The following is a 22,249-nucleotide window of genomic DNA, read 5'->3' on the forward strand; positions in this document are numbered from 1 at the left end:
AAAAATAAGGAATATCTTATCACATTCAGTTGTTATGACAGTCGAAGCATATTTTTTCTCTTGCAATAAGAAAAAAACTAATCTTTGATAAGCAAAACGATTACAGCCAATTCCGTTCTCATCCAACTTAGGGGGTAAAACTAGTTGAGAAGGAAAATAATGTGTTGCGGATAAGTCTCTTAATCCTTCAAAGAGAGAAGGATTGAATCAGGTTGTTCAAGTTTTGTGAAGATGTAATGGAGAGCGTGCCGTACAAATAGATTCTGTCAGTGGGGCGCTGAGTTCGTCAGGTTTTTGTCTGCTTGGATATATATGTAATTTTGCTCCAGCAAATGAAACCCAAAACCCTCTTTGGATTCTGCTTCTCTCTCTCTCTCTCTCTCTCTCTCTCTCTCTCCTCGCTGCTGGGCTGTAGCACACTCATTGCCTTTTTGTCTTCCTGTTTCCACTCTGTCTCTAAAATACTGTTTCTTCTCTTCATCTTGGTAATGAGGACTAAAAACCTTTTTTTTTTCTTGTCCTTGCTTTTCTTGTCGATAGGATTGGAGAACGCTCCTTTCTTCGACTGTGGGTGACGTGGTCGGAAGAGGTGCTACTTCTCTCTTACTCTGTTTCTTGTTTTTCTTTCTTCCTTGCAGTTTTCTTTTGGTTATATGCTTTCGAGATTTCTCTGGGCTTCTGAAACACCTGCTGGGTTTTACTGGCTCTTGAGGTCTGGAAAAATGGAATCTTTGTTGTGGTGACTTTAGATTTTTGCTCGAGCTTGTGGTCTGTTGGAATTTGGAGATCAACTTAAAGCTGGCTGTCGATCGAATGTTGTTGTGCTCCATAATTTATCTAGCTTATTTCCTCGAGTCACCCAATAGAAGAGAATTCTTGGGTGGACTGATTGGTTTCCATGTTTGTGCCACTTGAACTGAAGTAGCTGCTGGATCAATTCTTAAGATTCATCGGTCAGGAAGATCATCCTATTCTCATGAGGATAACGCTGTCAGTTGGTGAACTGGGAGGTACTAGTTGTGTTTGTCTTCTGGTGCTTTTAAGTTTGTCGTTCTTATAATTGAGCAGTTGGGGGAAAAAATTGTAAATTTACTACTTGCAATTCAGAATTATATGATTGGTTTTATTGACTCATATTTGTATATACAAGCAACGGGAAATTATAAACCAATGTTGTAGTTAGCAAACGATTTATTTTTCTGAGATATCTGTGACTCGATTAGGTATGTGTGTTCTTGTAGTGCATTAAGAAACATTGGTCCGGATTATGACAATGTAATGCGGAGTTTGTCTTGGAAACTGTTAACATTCAAGAACCATTGAAATAGAAAATTTTCTTCTTCTCTGAACACAAGTCTCCTATCTTGTCTGAGAGCATATGATTGCATCACTACTTGTTTTTGTCCCTGGCAGGATAACGAGAGCATGTACTTTCTGAGATTATGCTTTCTTGTAGCTACATACTCAAAAGAGTCAACCTTTCTTGTTGATTTTTATTGTGATCACTTGGGCCTTTGAATTCCTGCTGCACTATCTTTTTCTTTTGGTACTATGAAAAACCATGTTATTTATAAGGGCATAAAAGCAAATGAATCATCAAGATACACATGGTTTATATATAAGGGAGGAAATGTTTAGCTAAATGATAAAAAGCCAGAAAACTTTTAGCTCAAAATATAGTTAACTTAAAGAAACAAAAGAGAAACTTGGAATTCTTTGCTTAAATTCTTTATTTATTTACTAAGCAAAATATATTTATTGCAATAATTTCTTCTCTTGTAAGCTTGACTGGCTAACTAATCCAACCTTAGAAGTATCTTGTTGAAACACAGAAGGCTTATAAGCTTACTTCTATGATTACTTAGTATATGTTATTTTTGTTCCGGGTGCCTTTCTTAACCCTTTTAAGCAAACGACAATCACATAAAAAAGCTCTGTTGTGACAATAATGGTTTTCTCAAGTCTAATGGAAACATGCTTGTCTTGAAAGAGGGAGTTTCTGGAAACAACAAGCTAGAAGTTTGCTAGGTGTTGGTACACAAAGTTTATAAAAACTTCCCTTCCAGATATTGGCTGGAGTGCTAACTCATGAGGGATGGATCCAACATCCCTAATTTCCTTTTTCATCAAAATACAAACATCTAATCATATGCTTTACTACAAAGGCAAGGACAACATAGCAACCAGGTCATTGATGTTGTCCAATAATAGTTGTATATGGTTGAAATCAATGGATTTGTGATCTACCAGCCCAAACTGATATTTCCATGGTTCTCATGTTAGAGCCTTACTAGATTCATGTGCTGTTGGGTTCTGGTCATATCTGAGAACTGGATCTAAGTAATTGTCCAAGTAAAAGTTAATATATTTTCTTTTCCTACCCCAGTGTGAATGAAATGGACCTGAAGGACTTTGGTAAAAACATCCAAATTGAATTATTTTTCTATGTGCTCCTTATACTTTATTATCTTTAATACAACAACTACAACCCATGATGTCCCAACTCACTTTATTATCTCTAGTCATTTGGTAATATCTCCTAGTGTAACCATTTCTTTTGCTTCTTTATGTTAAGCATATATTTTTGGACAACTACCTCTATCGGACTATATTCAAAGCTAGCTTTTGAACCATAAAATGTGCAAGAATCGAGGAAAATATTGACAAAATTCCTTCTTCCTTCTAGCTAACCATGCATAACTAGATGCTCTCTCAGCATGATCATTCTTCAATTTTGGTGGCACCTAGCTCATCTGCAGTCAATTTGATTGGTTTTAATTGATTTAGGATGGATGCAACCAGTTTTAGCACTAACTGGTTCTGATTGGTTCCACTGGAGTTCTACACAGTCCCAGCTGGTCCTGAACTGATCCTACTCCATATTTATGGCTGTCTGGGTAATCTTGGTCATATCTAAAATATCTGCATCTCCCCAGTCCAGCCAGATGTATGATTTCGAGTACAAATTCCATGGCTGATTCCGAATCTTATCCTGTTTTTGTAAACTTTAGTTTATTTTTTAATTATCTACTTTAATTTAACATTTCCTTGTCCATCTTGTAACTTAATCAATTTACATTTTTATTAGATGAAGAGATGAGCAATGGAGAAAGACGTGATAGAAGAATAATAAAAAAAGTTCCAATTATGGTTGTCCATATCGTTTATTCCCTAAAATTGGGAGAGCATCTCTCTTGTTAATGGGTTTTAGCTCTTATGCTGTGTGAGAACATTATCTCATCAGAAAGCTAGCTCATTTCTAACAAATTCCAAGTTTACCAGTTCCCTTGTAGTTGAACTTTGTATTGTTATGCATGATCTGATTATGAAATATATTGCACCATCATCTAAGTTTAACGTGGTTGCAATTGTAGTGGTAGCTTCACTACATTCTTCCATGCTATTCTCATAAGAACTTTGGGACTCTTGGCAAACTTGAGGCATACAGAACTTATAAGACACATTTACTTCCCTTGTGCTAGCCAAGAGGTTTTAAATATAGTTTATTCTAATATTTGATACCCTGCGTAAAACATCATATAGGTTGATTCTGCTCAACCACTAGTTTTTCATCTCCTACGTTTCAGAATCTTCAGATGATGTTTCAGTTTGGCTTTCCCACACAATAAATTATTTCCGTTCAAATTCAACTATTCTATGACTGATGATTTGTCGATCATAGATATTGATGCCTGTTATAAGCATGTTCTTCTCCAATTATGTGTTGTGTTAGCCAGTTTTCAGTGTGTTACTTTACTAGCACATGTTTGCTGCCAAGGCAAAACTAAAGGTTGTGGTGGCTCATCTAATATTTGGATTACCATAACCAGATAGGGAAAAGTTCTGCATCTGTTGATTTTTAACTTCATGACAACCACATGGAATTGAGATTAAAGACTTTATTTCTAGATTAGGCAAGACAATCACTTACTTGGACATTGGACAATGTTGAGAGAAGATGAAGAGAGGCTAAATACATATTTGCAGAGATAAATCCCTCCTCTCAACTCTATTTTCTTTTATCCTTTCTCTTAGCCTCTTTTTCTATTTTATCCTCTATCCACTAGCTTCAAAATGGTTGCTACGTCTAACACCTTTTTAATTGTTCTATTTAGCTTATAGCCCTTTATTTCTTTTCCACTTGACAAGGACAATAGATAATCGATAATCTTATCTCAGGAACCTTTTTCTCACCTTTCCTATTGGTTTCAGATTTCAGCAAAGAAGCAACAATTGACACCTTTCTTGTTTTAACTAGGATTTCTCTCATATTTTTTACTGTATGCAAGAAACAGAGATACAGTAGCGAATCTTTCAATTTGCTTCATCTTCATGATCACATCCAGAAGTTTTTTTCCCTCTTAAATCATTACTTGACTGAGAGAGATTGACCTTGCACTATATCGAATTAGATATTTGTTTTACGACACTATATCTTGTATACAGTCTCCAAACTTAAAAAATACAGATTTTGTTAAATTTGGCTCCCCTTATTAATGGAAATTCATGGCTATGTGGCCTGTATAATTTATGGCTTATATCTTTTTTTTCAGTTATCAACCTCGAATTTGTCTTTAGTTAAACTGATAATTATGATCACCTGGTCATAGATACTAGTGCTCACTTGGTTGCAGCTTTTGCTAGTCACTAATATGTCCTTTTTTCAATTTCTACTTTGTTGCTAAAATCTCCCCACAAACTTTTAAATTATTTCTCCCTTGGTTGTCATACGTGAGTTATTGACACAATCTTATATTCCGAGTTTTTTCTGAGCTGTTACAATTTAAGAAAGAGAACTTGTGGCTTATCTATCACAATATTTTGGTATGCTTTTTTTATCTTAAATTATTTCGCAGTTACTTGTTATTTCATTTATTGAACTTTCCTGAATTCTTAAATTTGGTAGTTGAGGTTGCAAGCATCTTTGAAGTATTTACTGTGAAGTTGTTAAGCCAGATGCTGCCGAGAAAATGGGAGAAAATTATATTTTTACTTATCTTTATCTTCTCAAGTGCTTCAGGTATGTTTATTGCCATTAATTTTAGTTTTCAATTTGGGATAGGAAAATTTGTCTTATGTACTTTTAAATCCTTCATATTAGATCCTATTCCATCTACACTAGTATTAGACCAAGATCATTTCAAGAACCAGGAGTAGTTTTTCGTTTCTCTTGATTTTGTTGAAGCTTGATCCATATGGAATAATGTGTTCTTGCCATTTCCCCTTTTGTTAGTAGATTATAAGTGTTACTCTGGTGAGAATTTCCTGTTATTCATTTCTTATTTTCTGGATTTTTTTTTCTTATGGAGTTTGAGTTGTGATGATCGGACAAGCCCAATTAAACTGTTCGACTAGAGGATCTCTTGATTATTTCCCTAAAACTTACCTTAGTTTTTATTGATTATTCTCCCCTAAAACTTAGGTAAATCATTTTTTAGAAAGAAAAAAAGGAAAAAGCTTAGCCTTTGTCTTTTCTCTGTTATTATTCTGATTTTATTTTGGCGGAAGTCATAAAAATCCTTTGTACATTGGTGAAGTGTGAACAAAAAACAAAGTCATGGAATGCCTCCTCTGTCTATTCAGTTTGTTTAGTTAGTATTCAAGTTTTCTTTAGAATCTTCAACCTTCTGGAACCACTCCATTGTTTTTAAACTAGTACAAGCTAGCTTTTTACTCTTATCTTTTCATAGTTTGCTGCGTTTTCTTTTTCTCTCTGAATATACTTTGAATTGATGATGGTGCAAACTTTTTAGGTGCATTTATTGGGATTAATATTGGTACTCAGATGTCCAGCTTGCCATCAGCAGCAGAAATTGTGTCAATTCTGAAAACTCAGCGGATCAAACATGTACGTTTATTTGATGCTGACCACCAAATGCTGAATGCCCTGGCAAACACCGGGATAGAGGTTCTAGTGGGGGTTCCCAATGATCAGCTACTACGGATAGGAGAGTCTCAATCCGAAGCAGCTGCGTGGATCAACAAAAATATTGCTGCTTTTGTTCCTGCAACTAATATCACTTATATTGCTGTTGGCAATGAGGTGTTGACAACCATCCCAAATGCAGCCCTTGTTCTCATTCCAGCTATGCAATTCCTTCATTCTGCTCTTCTAGCCGCAAATCTTAACTTTCAGGTTAAAGTTTCAAGTCCACAGTCCATGGACATGATTCCCAAACATTTTCCTCCATCAACAGCATCCTTCAACTCATCATGGAACTCCATAATGAATCAGTATCTTCAGTTCTTGAAGAACACAGGATCATGTTTCATGCTAAATGCACAGCCCTATTATGTTTACACCAAGGGACAAGGTATTTTTCCCCTGGAGTATGCCCTGTTCCAACCTCTAAAACCAAACAATCAGATTGTGGACCCCAATACAAATTTCCACTACACAAGCATGTTTGATGCAATGATCGATGCTGCTTATTACTCGATGCGATCACTCAATTTTTCTGGCATTCCTGTGATTGTGACAGAGTCTGGTTGGCCATCACTAGGTGGAGACAATGAATCAGATGCTAGTATTGACAATGCATTGACCTACAACAGCAATCTTATACATCATGTGCTGAATGGTTCTGGTACACCAAGTCAACCAACGATATCAGTTAGCACATATGTCCTTGAGTTGTTCAATGAGGATCTTCGACCTGGACCTGTTTCTGAGAAAAACTGGGGGATATATGTTCCAAATGGGACTGCACTCTATTCTTTGACTTTTGGACGTATTGCTGAGTCGAATGCTGATTCAACAGGTTTGGTCGGAGTTTTCTGTGTGGCAAATTCTAGTGTGGACTCCAATGCACTGAAGAAAGGTTTAGATTGGGCTTGCGGACCTGGTTCAGCTAACTGCACCGCTATCCAGCCAGGACAAGCATGCTATGAAGCTGACAATCTTGTAGCCCTCACCTCCTATGCATTCAATGATTACTATCACCGAACTCAAGCAACTGGTGGTACCTGCAACTTTGGTAATACAGCCATGATTACCACTACTGATCCCAGTAAGCTGCTTTCACTCAAAATGGATATAACTGTTTTTTAAGATTGGATACCACATGGCTGCTCCCTTGTGCCTTCTTTTTTGTGTTTGTAATACATTTCCTCATTACTTTTTTATTAGAAAATCGATAAAAGCGGTCTCTAATCCCTGGTCCCTATTAAAACACCTGAACACATCCTACTTTTAACTTTTGCTTTTATTATGTTTCCACTCTCATCTTTCTCTTCTTCACAATGCTCCTTATGTCATTTATCACTAGCCTGTCTCTATCTAATTACCATCACTATCTTGTTATTACCTACATACACACGGATGGACCTCTGTCCCCACCACTGTTCTTTGCTACCATCTTCTGTCTTGGTAACTAAGTACCATAAATCTCATTCTTACACTGTTAATTTATCATGCATTGATGTTCAGCATGCTTTTTGTCGTCTTCCATTTCCCCCCTTCTGGTATGCCTCTTCGACCATTTATTTTTTTATATTTAGATGGTTGTCTTCTGCCATTGATTAAATATGTTGATGGTGGTGGCTCCATTTGTGATCTTGAACTTAGTTCTATATGGCATAAATAATTCACAAGTTTTACAGTAGAATTCATAAGAATAACTTCGGAACCCTGAAATTACACTGATCTTGCTTTCACCAACAAAGACATTTGTCGTTGGCTATATGTTTCCAGCACTTATTTTTCTTTCGTCATTCAGAATGAACTGATGGCTAAGTCCACTAACTTTTTGTTTTGTGGTAATCCCAATTTGGTGTCTTGGAAAACAGAAGTCTCAATAGATCATTCTATTGTCTTGTGAAAGACATGTTTGTGCTTGTTTTCTATCTCCCAACAAATTGGAGGGTTATTCTTTTAATCAACATGAATATCTTCTAGGATGCAGAAAACTGTGCTTTTTTTATTAACTCTGCATTACATCATTATTCTAGAAATTTAATTATCCAACCATTTGACATTTGTTTTTTTCAACTCGCCTTATATGTTACTTGGGTCTTACAATGAGATGCTTAGTCAATTATTTTGGACTATTCCTGATCATAACCCATCATCATTATTTGCATTATCATTACTAGTGTTATGCCATTGTGTTCTATTGCGAAATTTGGGGAAAAGAACTTAAGAAAACTAGCCAATATTGAAAATGTCAAATTACATGTTGGCTGTCATAAAGGTAATGATGTACTTCACATAGATGCATTTTCGTTTTTTGAGTAATTATATGCTGTTTTTGCCTTGATCTATTTCATATGGTAAGACAATCTTTAGGAAATTAATAGTGCCTTATGATGAATATTGTAACTAATTTTTCCCTTTCTGGTGAGTAATTGGAAAATTGCCAAAATTTTCTAGCTGCTTTTGAACAGTGCTTGATTTATTTTCTCTTTCCAGATAAAATTGAATTTGGGAACTCAGGTTGTGCCAATATAGTATGTTTCGTGTTCTCAATTTTATTATCTCATTTCTTACTCCCTTGTATTTTGGTGGCTGGATTCTGTTAACCCAATAGCAAAAGGAGGTAAAACAAGAGCTCATACTGCCGACAGTTAGTTTTAGTGATTGACACCTGTTATAAGTTTCCTACTATTACACGTAAATTTTGTAGCTGCTGTTACTATATATTATCATGATGTAAACACAATGCCTTTTATTGGTCCACATATACATGTAAATATTTGACTGGATGTAGTGGTATCTTTCATTGTTACAGTATCAGTTTAACGTTGTTTTTTTTTCTGTCGGAAACCCTAATGTTGGCATTTCTTCTACCTAATTCGGTACACTTCACAGGCCATGGTTCATGCATCTTTTCTGGAAGGTGAGTGATGGCAGAGAAATTTTTAGTCTGTGCTGTTTAAAGACTCAATACCCTTCTGGTGTCTTATGACTATTTGATTTCAATTGCAGCTCAGGGTCGAGCACCAGCACAACCGGCAGCACCACAATCGGTTCAGCCTTTGGACCAGTAGGCGCTCTCAGTGAGGCTTCAAATCTGCAAGTTATCTCATTTGCATTTATCATCGCTTCTATGTTGCTTCTTCTATTTTGACATGTAAAAATACATATGATCATCAGTTCAGTGTGGTAAAGAAAGTGAAGGATTGCAATAGCCAGCTGAGAGTGAGCTGTTGAGTCCAATTGCATGTCCTAAACCAAACTGTTCATCCTATCTGTATAAATTTGAGGCATGGTATACTTTTTTTCGCTGCGTCTAATTGCTGATCTTGGCATTGCTAGTGAATCGGCAACTTACAGTTTTGCCACTTGCTAGAAATATAATGTTTGTAGGTGCTTCAGTTGGTTTTTCTCTGATCATTCATAGTTGAAACTCTTTTACTTAATGTTCTTTAAATTTCTCATGCTTGCATTATATATATATATATATATATATGATCGGATCCAGACACTCCACCATTCTGCTCTATCTCTCTAAGCAGACCCACAAGGACTGCTTTACGATATGACCAATAGTGAAGATTAACTAAAGCCACACTCTGAAGATTTGTGTGTACGTAAATATTCAGTCACTTCTCCCATTCACATACTGTTCACCAATTAGGGTTTGTTTAGTTCAAGTTTGCTGACACTTTGAATATAGGAGACTGTTTAAGAATTATAAGGAACCCAAAGTCACTCAATCCATTGTATAGGTTATTCTTAGAATCTTTGATTAAAAAATGAATACTAAGAAATTAGTAGAGAAATGCTTTTTTATGGTTGATTGACTCGTTGAAACAGTCAAAGCGGCGGATATTCTTTATATAAGATTCTTAATTTTGTATAGTGAAAGTGTATTATAGGTCAAAGCTCAAACTGATGTTGTCGGATGTAACAAAACTTGAGATTGTTCGAAAGAAGTTTAAAAAACTACTCGTACAAGGCGATAGGCGATATATCCATTGTTCTTCGAGTGTGATGCCAAAGTCACCACCATTATCAATGATCCGAATTCCACTACCTCTAAAGAAGATCCAAGATCATATGTCGAATGAATCGGTAACCAAACCAGATCCAAGATCCATTCTAACATATCATATGTCGGTACACCTAAACATAAAAAGGTTGGGAGGAAGAAGGATGAAGAATCAGAGGGAGGAAGCATCCGGTGCAAGTTTTTGGATTTGTATCACACGGTAGGAGAGAAGACTGCCAATCTTTAATCCAGCCAATTGATCCAAGTGGGGATGTTCATATGAGAATCCGGTGCAGCTCAAGCAAACATCAGTAAACAAAAAGTGGGTGGGGGGGTGGTGCTGCCCACATTAACAAAGAACCCATCATGTTCCAACTATTTTGGAATCTGCTACCGATTCTGCTGTGAAGCAATTCATCATCTCATACAGTGATTTTACATCAACTGATTACCACCAATTAAGATGCAGACAACGCTACCAAATAATTAATCTCGAAACCCTAAATTCTTGGAGAGTACGACATACACAGGTTCTTCAAATCATAATAATAATACAGGCATCATGATGCGCACATGACAGCCTCCCAGATCTCTCTTCCCCCTCCACGCTTATTCGATGTTCAGAGAATTTACAACAAGAACTCTGACAGGTAATAATGACGGTAGAAAAGCCAAACTCTTTGCTCTTGTTTGATTCCCCACAGATTAAACAGCCAAAAACACCATGTTTTTTTAAGATGAAAATAGCAGCCCCAAACATGATACACCTTCCCACTGATTCAACGAGGATGGAAAAAAGAAAAAAAGAATATAAAAAAAAAAGAGACCCAAAATTAGAATTCAACATCCAAACGACAACCACACATCCCTTCCTGCAGCAGGGAACCAATTAGTAGAAGAGAGAATATTGAATGAGCAGAAAACACCAATGGAATAGTTACTAAATTAATCCTACAAGTATGGAAACCTATTAAAATTGTATTCCTGGAAAAAGGGTGAACATGGACCATACTAATCCCAAGCACTTGTCACCCCTGAACTGCTATATCCACCCCCGTAACCTGAAGATGCCCCATATGATCCTCCTCCATAGCCACTGCTGCCTCCACCATAATAATCTCCTCCCCCGCCCTTGCTAGAGGGCTCTCTCCTGAAGTCACGACCACCAAAGCGGGCTCCACCAGATCTCCGGTTTCTACCACCACCACCACCATAAGAACGGGTTGCAGCAAAGCGGGAGAGCCACTGTGGCACCTCCTGGTTTGCTTCTTGCATGAGCTCAGATAATGACCTCGCCAAGGATGAGTTACTCTCATTGAAGAAGGCAGTGGCCAGACCGGTCTTTCCAGCTCTGCCAGTCCTTCCAATACGGTGCACATAATCGTCAATGTCATTGGGGAGGTCAAAATTGATAACATGTGCCACATGGGGAATGTCCAACCCACGGGCTGCAACATCTGTTGCAACAAGAATTGGAGTTGCACCACTCTTAAAAGATCTCAGAGCCTGTTCTCTTTCCTGAAAATGAATAGATGATATGTCAATAGAGAACTTCTTTTAAGCAAGTATTCTCAAGGGGACAGCATTCTAAAGATCTGGAAAAAAACATCAAATAAAACTCAACACAGAGAACTCAGTCATCTGATGTGAGAAGGCTCCTGACAATTTGATAGTTCTCAAGTTTTAGATTTTTTAACTTGATGATTTTATGGACAGTAGTCTGTATTTTCAAACTAGAAGGCCATATCATCCATCAACCCACTAGCAAAATTAGCTAAATTAATATTGTGAAAAAATATGACCGCAAGAACTACAACAATATTAAAACTGAAAGAGTTATAGTGACATAGAAGATACATATGTTTTCATATAACATTAAAAAGATGCAAATCTTCAACTTGCATGGCCCTCAGTTAATTTCAGCATTAATTTCACAAAGGAAGAAATTTGATTTGGATTTATCTGCATCACTCACTGCACTGGCAGATTTATCAGGAATTGCAAATCTAGTGACCTCAAACAAATATACATGAGTACAGTGAGGATCTTCAGTTTGATTTTTTTTTTTTTTTTGCATTATTACTCCATTGTCAGAGATTCGTATAGAATTTCAAAGTCCAAAATACACACAATACTATGAGAACTAATATTATGGTCCATCATAACCATAGTTCATAAGATCAGTACCAAGATCGACTAAAGACAATGTGATTTTACTGGTTCATCTGTGCTGATTTTTGTCTAAGTTGAGAATAGATGAGAAAATAATTTAAATTAAAATTACCAAATAATAGAGAAAATTTCATTAAAAGCGATTATGATTCTTTTTATTAAAATATTAATCAAATCACACAAAAAAAAACAATTTTCTGTTGATCTTGAAGATAATGATGAAACTTGTATCCTTAATACTTCTCTATTAGGTTAATTCAACGAATACAATTTCAGATATCAGGCTTGTACCGATGACCGAACCTGTATGCATCCAGTCTAATGCCAGCATTCTGATACATGGTACATTGGCATGTATCATGGTAATTAGAAGAAGAAGAAGAAGAAGAAGAAGAAGAAGAAGAAGAAGAAGAAGAAAGAAGTCATCTTGGTAATGAGGCAGCCAAGGAGTGGACACTGCAATAATAGTCTAGCAATGGTGATTGGACAATGCGGAGAGAGAGATGGAGCTCGTGATTCATGGGCAATGCAAAGAGGGCGATGCCTTTGAAAGAAAAAAACAATCGAATGAGCTGTCGTAAAAAAAAAAACCAAACTTCATTCGGAATGTTCATGAGTCTCCTGACATCTTCGGGTTGGCATTTCTATTTATATAAGAGATTAAGAATTACTCTTGACTTCCCATTTCATCTTCTAATGCTCTTTCCTCTGGGTTTCTTGGTGATGGATGATGAACATTTCAATAATGGTAATAGACGACAAATGCAATAATTGCATCAAATATCAAATATTATAGCAGTTGTGCATCTATCTAAGTTTGAGTCAGCAGCTCCATCTCCTTTCCTCCATTTTAGCTTCCCTATTTTTCTTCTCCCACCCACTCTTTTGATTCTTTAATATGTAAAGCTAGCTGGAGTTAACCAAAGTTGGCAAATTTTGGTTGAGGTCAAGAAATCAGCCTTAATAAACCAGCCTTTGATGAACCAATATGAGTTGGGTGTATCTAAGATCATCACCATATTCAACAGCTAGTTTCTTCAAACTCTCCAAATTTGATTACTTCCCTCTATTTCTTCGCCCACTCCTCCCTACTTTTTTCTGTTGAATATGTCAAATTAGCTATTATTGGCCATAGTTGGCCAACTCCAGTTAATTCTAACCAAAATTGGGCTACAGGGTCAAGAAGTCAGCCTCTGATACAAAAATGAGCCGGGTGTATCTAAAGACATCACCATCTCATCTATTAGCTTCTTCCAGCCTTTTGAGTTTGACAAGGGAACAAAAGTTAACCTTGAAAAGAAGTTAGTCCTTATGCTGAGGAGCCTCACCCTATTGGTCATTGTTTACAATCTGATCCAAAATGAACCTAGATGTGGTGAATCTAATGTATCATCGACAGGTGAAGGGTCCTGGTATTTTGCGAATGTAAACCAATTTCTCTAAGCATCTATATGAAAGCTGACTGAATTTTTGTGTATCAAGGACAAGGTAGACTAATTACACTTTCAACCGTTGGTGCAATTTGTGATAGGATTCACACCATATTTTCTGTAGTAATGTGTGGATCCTCCACATTGAAGCCAACACTCATCTACAAAATTACAATCAAACAATTAAAATTTAATAATGTTTAATTGATTGCAACATACATGAATTTTATTTGAGAATTGTGTTACCATGACACATTATATTGGCATCATACCTCAGTATGCTAGATGACTGAGCCACTCTCAAGACAAGCATCCCTTAAAGATCATAGGGAATTATATTAATTTCACATGTCAAAAGACTACTTAACGAAATCCTTTACCTCACTAATAGCATAGGTCGTATTAGTGATATTTAGTTCCAACCCAATGATGATTATAAAAAGGGTAAATAACAGGTCAACTTCAGTGAATAGATTATATCGGTACTAGTGTGGATTACAACAATCCAACATTTTGATCTTTATTAAAATATGCATATCATAATTTATGAGGTATAAAAATAAGAAAATTAAAAATTCTCTTTTATCTAAACATCTATCTCATCTTCGATCAATGATACAAAATAAGGGCTTAGATCTCTCACGATCAAGAAGAATCTTCATAATCACCTCCCTAACAGTATGGATTCATGGCAGTTAATGTAGCCCATCCAGGATTTGATTTCCATGTAAACCTTGCGCACGACTAAGACAGACGTTCAACGGTTACAATGATATCAAACACAACATCACAAAATTTAGAGGACAAAATATGCTTCTTCATGATCTTCTCATCAAATATAAGTGTAGTCCATTTGCAATCTCTTTTCCGTGTAAACCTAACCTAGGACTAAGTAAAATGACTCAACAAAAATTATAGTCTCCATCACTGCATTCCAGAATCTCGATAACAAAACATGCTTTTTCATGATCTATTAGAATGAGCTTGCAAAATGATAGCTAAACTAGTTACTCAAATGTAAATACAACATTGAGTCACATCACCATTAATTGGACCTCAAGGAGATGAAGTTACTAGCTAATTGAGTGACATCAAATAATATGAATTTCTAAATCACTTCATCAAGGCATACACCTAGGATTATAGATAAAATAGATAATATATTGTACTTTCACCAAGGTCTTCTTCATTAGTTGGATGTTGTTATGTCCTTATCATTAGATATAAGCCATGGCTATTCAATGTTTGAAAAAATATTGACCGTGTCTAAATGTTCAGCAACCTTAAAATCAGTGTCACAAGTCACCACCTGGGCTATATAGCATTCTTCAATCTCATCAACTACAATCTTTATTCGACCTTGTATGTACCTTGCATCTTGAATTTGATTAAACGCATCAACAGCAAGTGGAAGATTTTTTTTCTTATAATGCAGATTTATTTTTGTCCTAGTTTAAATTGTTCAGTTTGCATCCACAGATTTCATTCACCACCTATTCTTTCAATCCTGCTATGCTCTCTCATACTGAAATTTAATGCAAGCCTCTTTACATTTTCAGTTTTCTTTTTCTCTCAGTGGGAGATAGGTGCTTGGATAACAGAAGTTATTCTGTTGGACAAACATTCTGCAATGTATATTTGCTGTCTTATTGCCATCTCTTTGGGCTCCTTTGAAGAAAAATCAAAGTGCTGCAACTTGGGTAAGTGTATATTTATACACATTTAGGTTAATAGCCTCCCTGATTAAAGTGTTCCCTGATTAACAAGAAATATTTTTAAGTTAATAGCGAGAACCCATATACATTTATATGTATGAGCATACACCAGCTAAGCACTCTCACCAACAACCAATTGTGTTATTTTGCGCATAAGGAAACTTCGCTTAATTCACTTCTAATCTTCTGTTGACTTCCACAAGTTGGTTTTACATAATTGATTGAAAATTTGTTCTCTAGTACTATTTCATTTCTAATCTAACCTTCTACAGATTGCCACTCTCACCAATGACCATTTGTGTTATTTTAAAGTTTAAACATACGTGAACTCCACTTGTTTCACTTATAGTCTTCTATTTATTTCCTCAAGTTGCTTTTACATAATTGATTGAAAATGTGTCAGCTAGTGCTAGACTCGCGTATCAGCTTCTAAACTCTTAATGTCTCACATGAAAGAAGAAGAAAGAACACCTTGTGGCAGATGCAGAGTTTCAATTATGTTACAACAAGCTCCACCATGGTTTCCTGAAACACTGCATTTCAGTTTATTACATGTGACCATGATACATGATATAATAAATATGAGTGAGAAGAGAAAAGAACTAAAAAATAATGAACCCACAGTTTAGTTCCCAAATGATTAGGAGACAGATAGACAAAATCTAACATTGCCATTGGAGTGAAACCTTCAAATGGAACTATCAAGATCCAATAGATTTTTTTTTCAAAAAGATTAAATAAAAATCACACTTTTTCATACTGCTGAATTTACTGCAGAGAAAGAGAGAAAAAAATGATCACCTTCTATAGCATTCAGCATGGCAGTATCATCCAGAACAAAAAGGGTCCAAGTAAGACGAGCAATAAATATTACGGAATCCAAGATGTACAAGAAAGAAGCTTCTAGAAGTACTGTTAAGCTAACAAGGCAGGTCACATTGATAATTCAGCCATTACTAGATTTAATTACCTGCTGAGTCCTGTCCCCATGAATAGTGGTTGCAGGAAACCCATTAGAACAAAGCCAGTGTTCCAATGAATCAGCTCCTCTTTTTGTCTCAACAAAGACCAAAGTTAGAGCTTGCTGCAGAAATTAAAGTAACAAAAATTCAGTCGTAATGAGAAAAAGTACAATTAATACAAGATAATATTACCAAGAAAAAAACACAAGAAAATTAGAGTATCTGAACACTTTTGAGTGGACAGAGCCAAACAAAATTTAAGACCAACACAAGGATGCAGTAAATAGGTTGGTCTTACTTTTCCATGGGCACCACTGTCTCTTTGGGCATGGAGTAGGTCCATAAGGTGGCTTCTTTTGTCCGAGTCAAGTACAAACTCCACTCTTTGAACAATCAAATCAGTACTAGAACCAACTCTTCCAACAGCAAGAAAGATGTAATTGTAAAGGAAATCAGAAGCCAATCTCTGCATGAATTAACTTTGTCACGTTGACAAATCTTAGAGATCAATTATTTATTAAAGAAAGAAAAGGGGAAAACAATATAACAATGTAGGCCAATGAGAAAAATTGGAACTTATCAGCGTAAACATATTCTGAGGCTTAATAATTGCTAAAGAAGCAGAATCAAAGGCTGCAAATAGTCAGGTAACAAACCAATGGCCCATAAACATATATTATCAAAAATAAGCACCAAAAAATGTGCTCAACTTTCCAACCATTTCAACCTCAAAATGAGAGTTCTGTAATGCAGCAAATATTGAATATTCTCTACCCTCCACTCTCATCCATCAAGAAACTGCTTACATATACTTTACCCGTCTGACATACATCCTAGTCAAAGGTATTAATATTAAGAAATTTGACAGTTCTCATTTAAGCCAGTAGCATATTCACTTCTCCCTCAGCATTGTCCCTAGTTATCAAACCATTAACAATTCCTATTATTCCTTGTCCTTATTATTCAAACAATTTATTTCTCCAGCAAGAATGACAGCTAGCCTATCTGGGTAAGACTCTGACTGACTGATAGGAAAGTCCAAGATCAAATCTCATACTCACACCATTTACCATTTGGGAAAGAAAAAACTTCTCTCCAGCTTATCTCAATGACAATGGACTACCACACTTACCATTTGAAAAGAAAAAAGAGACTTCCCTCTAGCTTATCTCAATGACAATGAAGACCACCAGCAATGCATTTATAACAGCATCCGACAATAGTAATTGATATAAAATAACTTTAGATGCTGTATAAGTAGATCTAAAATCCTAATCATAATAAAAAAAATTTCTAGGTTAATTGCACAAGTCATACAAGGCATAGAATTTCAATAATGGATATCTGAAAAGAATATATAGCACTTCTCAAGTAAAGATATCCTATACAACCATGCAAATGCTCCACGTTTCTGTCATGTCCCCTAAGAATCTGAATCAAGAACCAATACTTACCAATGCTGAAAAAAAGATAGCAGTCCCCAAACTATAAAAAGATCACACATCATTACTAGAAGCAGTCACAGTAACATGTAGAAGATTACCATATATTCTATAACAACAATGCTATGTAAGTCACAGTGACATGAAGAAGATTGCCACATATTCTACAACAGCAACGCTACATATTATGATCAAGTGCCCAGACAAAATTCTTTTAACAAACTGGTAGACAAACCTGTATTTCTTTTGGAAATGTGGCACTGAACAGCATAGTCTGCCTTTGACCACATGGCGGCATGTCCATTTGTTCGACAATTCTTCGAATTTGTGGCTCAAAGCCCATATCGAGCATTCTGTCAGCCTCATCTAGAGCCAAATATCTAATATGTTGCAATGAAACTCTAGCTCGCTCAAGCAGATCCACTAGACGACCAGGAGTTGCCACAAGAATGTCAACACCCCTTTCCAAGTCTCGCAACTGCAGATATATATAATCAGTAAAAGAAGCATAACTCTAGAAAATGAGGGGAAAAGACTCACAAAAATTCCAGTATCTTACTTCCTTGTTACTCTACAATATCTAATCATATTGGAAAAGGATAGTCAAATTTAGAGATACAAAATAGTTGGATAAGGAGCTCCATTTAGAAGTTGTCATCCAATAATGCCACAACATTAATTTACAATCATGGACAAAAAGATGCACTTAGAGCCAACTTTTGCATGACATAAATATACTACTCTTCAGTTAATAATATACTGGAAATTCTATTTTCTTGTTCAATCAGACAATTAATCCAAAAATAAAAAAGCAACAATTACAATAGCAAATACAATAATATATCGTATCAACAGGATCAGCCATCATATTCTTACCTCTCTTCCTTATCCTCACTCTTCTGGTTGTTCTTTCTCTCGTTTCCTCTTTTCTTCCCAGCATATTTATTTCTCTTCTGTTCCCCTCATCTTGTACTTGTCAACTTCTTATAATAAGCAAGTATTCAGTTTCTCATATTCATCCTTGAGTTTTCATTTACTTTTCGTTCAAGTTACTATTCCTCCTGTTTACTCATTGTTCAACATTTTCACATATAATACTGTCCAAAACAAAATAAAACCATCTTCTAAAGTCACATATTTACCATCATTCCTTCTTTGTTATTCTATGATTTTCACTTTAAAATATGATGTCTTGTTTCTGAAGGTGTGTCATTCTCCACACACCTTTGTTTCACCCTTAGGTCAATATCCAGATTGCTAAGGGTCCTATAGTCCTACCAAAGACCTCGTCTGGCCAACAAAAATGTTAAACAATTACAAAGGGGCCCCTTCTCATGAATATAGATATGTTCCACCATGAACAGATGGTTTGATTCCACCGATTACACCTACCAAACACTTCCCAGGAACAATTTGAATGACATCATGCCTACCAGAACTTTGTTAAAGACAACCAAATTGATCCATTTCAGAAATAAATATCAACCTCAAAACAGTTTTCTCATTTATAGTACAAGCATGCTGCTACTAAGAATCTTTCAGTGTATTGTTCAAGGAACTGTATCTGGAAAATATTTACATGTCACTTGAGGGTACACCTATAAACAGAAACATGAGTATAACCATGCAACAAGCAGGTGAAGATTCAGATGAAAAGGTAACAACAGCTAGTCTCAAAGAAGCATCAATTACATCTTTCCAAAAACAGCAAGTCAATGCAGCACCAGAAATTAACAAAGATGAAGAAAAAAAAAGGCAAGAGACAGCATACGTTCATTGTCATATATTTGTTGTGGCCACCAATCATCCATGTGACCCACTCAATGATAGAGCTATACCACAGTGGTTTCATCAGATTTAAGCTATTTATCTCACAGTTAATATTTTTTTTAGGTAAAATTGTAAATAATTGCAATGTTTGGATATAACCTTCAGTCATTTTGTGGTGCCTTTAGAAGATATATTTCAGCAAATAAATAAGGAGCCTCCAAGATAGGTCAGAACTTATAATTGTTTGTTAAAACTTCAAGGCGTATTAGAATACAATTAGCAGCTTTGGAAGATAAATAGGGACGTGGGTTTTAAATCCAAAAAGTTCATAATGCACAAGCATTTTTATCCTAGATAGGAAAGAATTCACTTTATTTGTTCATACTCCGACCTCTTTCACAACAAAGGTTTCTACTCTATTAGAAATCCACATCCAGATCAACACAAAAGAAGAGAACAATCAGAACAAACTGCACAACATAATAACAATCTCTATCTTTTTAACCTACATTTACCTTTCTCTTCTTTGCTAACTATTCTCGAATAAGAAAGCTTTTCCAGATCACGATTAATGCTAATCCTCAAGAGCAGAAATTTGTCGACCTGATGGATTACCCCCAAAAGAACCAGTACGTTATCCAAATCTAATAATATATTTTTGTTTCTTTTTCAATTCCTCCAGCAATTAATTCAAGTTTAGAAATAAATGTAAATCAAGTACAAAATTACAGATAGACAAAGACTATGAACCATTTGTAATCGACAGTTAATAAATCTGTGGATGACAATGATCAGATATTAGAACAGCATCCTCCCACAATTTAGATTCTACTGAGAGAACCACAAAGCAAGTGCCAACAAGAAAAGCATGTAATAAGAACCTGCTGATTGATTGGAGCCCCACCATAGGCAACGACGACCCTGACACCAGTCTGATAGGCAAACTTCCTAGCCTCCTCGTGTATCTAAGGTAGGAAAAACAAAAACCAACAGAATAAAAGGTGACATAGACGCAAATAGAAAGAATAACTGACTAAACAACCAAAAAAACATTTCCCTGTAAAAGGGATTGGAGGAATCATACTTGAATGGACAGTTCACGGGTCGGTGATAAAATTAGTGCATGTGGATAAGCAGTCCTCGATCCTCTTTGCCTCTGTGCAGGCGGTCCTCTCATGATCCCACTTATGATCGGAAAGCAAAAAGCTGCCGTCTTTCCCGAACCTGTCTGAGCACAGGCCATCAGGTCCCGACCCATGAGTGAAATCGGGATTGCGTAGCGCTGGACAGGGGTAGGCTTCACATACTTGCACCGTCTGATGTTCTCATTCAGCGCATCGCCCAGATCAATCTCAGCAAATGTATTCACTGGTGGAGGCACATTGTCACCGCTCGTCTCTACAGGGATGTCCTCGTAGGCGTCAAAGTTGATACCAGAATTCTCCTGGCTATCGAATACCTCCTCGGTGGTCTCATCATCGTTCGCAAAAGGGTTGGCCTCCTGCTCCCTCCGGGAGTGCCAACCACCGCCTCCACCTCTGCCGCCACCAAAGCCAGGGCGAGCAACATCACGGATGGGGCCACCGCCCCATCGGTTTCCACCGGCAGGCAGGGCACCAGATGCAGGTGGTTGCCTAGCGCCCGATGGGCCGTCGGCAAGGGGCAACGCCGGAGACTCAACGGACGGCGGACGGTTGCGAAGATGAGGAGGGACGTAGGCAGCGCGACCCCCGCGGGAGGGGCCTACGGCGACGGGGGCAACGTTATTCGGAGAGGCGCCGGCCGCGGCTGCCGAGGTCTCGGCGTTCGCGACTGCATCGGCCCACGAAGATCGCATAATTCGGGAAGCAAATCCGGATCCTTTTTCAACTCAGGTCTTCAAGAACGAAACAGATCGACGCAGCTACCCACCCCAGAAGATTGCACCCTTGCGACACAAAACGAGCATCAAGATCAAATCTTCGCACCCAAGGAAGAACAAGCATTGATCAAAGGAAGGACAAAGGAATTAGAAGAGAAGGATACCTGACGAGCACCACTTCAAACCCCGGGACGGATGGAGGAGTCGTCGTCGTTGGGAAGAAAGAAACGAGAACGTCGGAAGAAGCAGAAACCCTAATTTTATTCAAGAACGCGTGAGCGAAATGCCTCCGACCGCCTTAGCTTTTCCCTCTTTTTTTAGGGCGCTCCTTATATAAATTGACCGATTAATTGCCGAGAACCAAAAATAATCACGCAATGTGAGCTCGGTCAGCCATTTAAGTGGGAAAATATTATATCTTGAATAATTGATCTTGAAATATTGTTTATTTCTTAAAAAATTAGAATCCATTTTCAAACAAAAAAAAATTCTTTTATGTTAGATTTTTTCTTTTGGTCTTTACTCAAAAGAGTGCCCTTCTTTTTCCTTGGTTGTGAAAATACGTCTAACAAAAAATTCACTCTCTCGCTCGTCACATTCGATTTGATCGTCCAATTTCATAAAAGTCAGTTTTTTTCTTAAATTTTATGATAGTTTGTAAATTTTATGTTAGTTTCTTAAATTTCTTGAAGTTTGTAGGCATAGCCTCTAGATAAAATATTATTTGAATCAAAGGCTACATAAAACTTGGTGGAAATCATGCCAACTGATGAAAGAGAGATGTCACGATTAAAGAAAACATTTTTTTGTGATTTGCTTTCAAAAGCAGTGCTTTAGACACTCTAATCAACATAAAATGCCAGGATTAATCGAAATAACAAAGGACAGCAACGAGATCAACAAGACTGAGAGTTACTTTTCAACCTTTTGGGAGATCAGAAACAGCTCATTTTAAGTAGCTACCT

General features: G+C 36.7%; 2 protein-coding genes across 9 annotated transcripts; one reads left to right on the forward strand and one right to left on the reverse strand.

Moving 5' to 3' along the window:
• Positions 1-349: 349 nt before the first annotated feature.
• On the forward strand, positions 350-9,222 carry LOC135586004 (glucan endo-1,3-beta-glucosidase 4-like). 8 transcript variants are annotated; one of them, XM_065114351.1, is made up of 7 exons: positions 351-485; positions 639-1,010; positions 2,788-2,947; positions 4,907-5,020; positions 5,754-7,010; positions 8,810-8,837; positions 8,927-9,222. In XM_065114351.1, the coding sequence occupies exons 4-7, from the start codon at positions 4,957-4,959 to the stop codon at positions 9,066-9,068; spliced, it is 1,491 nt and encodes a 496-aa protein (XP_064970423.1). In that variant the 5' UTR covers positions 351-485; positions 639-1,010; positions 2,788-2,947; positions 4,907-4,956; the 3' UTR covers positions 9,069-9,222. The 8 variants fall into 8 exon arrangements, with proteins under 8 accessions (XP_064970422.1, XP_064970426.1, XP_064970423.1 ...); XM_065114350.1 differs by lacking the exon at positions 2,788-2,947 and having other exon boundaries at positions 350-485; positions 8,932-9,222; XM_065114347.1 differs by lacking the exon at positions 2,788-2,947.
• A 1,521-nt stretch (positions 9,223-10,743) lies between these two features.
• LOC135615601 (DEAD-box ATP-dependent RNA helicase 37-like) lies at positions 10,744-21,633 on the reverse strand. Its single transcript, XM_065114355.1, has 7 exons — positions 21,449-21,633; positions 20,508-21,350; positions 20,305-20,388; positions 17,889-18,131; positions 16,510-16,677; positions 16,220-16,333; positions 10,744-11,450 (listed from the first exon to the last, which is right to left on the reverse strand). Exons 2-7 carry the CDS (start codon positions 21,258-21,260, stop codon positions 10,944-10,946), a joined length of 1,869 nt encoding a protein of 622 aa, XP_064970427.1. The 5' UTR covers positions 21,261-21,350; positions 21,449-21,633; the 3' UTR covers positions 10,744-10,943.
• Positions 21,634-22,249: the final 616 nt, after the last annotated feature.

The sequence above is a fragment of the Musa acuminata genome, chromosome BXJ2-6, assembly GCF_036884655.1.
Source record: "Musa acuminata AAA Group cultivar baxijiao chromosome BXJ2-6, Cavendish_Baxijiao_AAA, whole genome shotgun sequence".
NCBI classification, from domain to species: Eukaryota; Viridiplantae; Streptophyta; class Magnoliopsida; order Zingiberales; family Musaceae; genus Musa; species Musa acuminata.

Excerpts from the sequence above, each read along its gene's own strand:
- LOC135586004 (XM_065114347.1), top strand. The coding sequence starts at position 977 with ATGAGGATAACGCTGTCAGTTGGTGAACTGGGAG. Across the intron at positions 1,011-4,906 it reads GTCAGTTGGTGAACTGGGAG|TTGAGGTTGCAAGCATCTTT; the intron begins GTACTAGTTGTG and ends TAAATTTGGTAG. Across the intron at positions 8,838-8,926 it reads TCATGCATCTTTTCTGGAAG|CTCAGGGTCGAGCACCAGCA; the intron begins GTGAGTGATGGC and ends TTTCAATTGCAG.
- LOC135615601 (XM_065114355.1), bottom strand. The coding sequence starts at position 21,260 with ATGCGATCTTCGTGGGCCGATGCAGTCGCGAACGCCGAGACCTCGGCA. Across the intron at positions 18,132-20,304 it reads GGGCTCCAATCAATCAGCAG|TTGCGAGACTTGGAAAGGGG; the intron begins GTTCTTATTACA and ends ATATATCTGCAG. Across the intron at positions 16,678-17,888 it reads CATTTCCAAAAGAAATACAG|AGATTGGCTTCTGATTTCCT; the intron begins GTTTGTCTACCA and ends TAATTCATGCAG.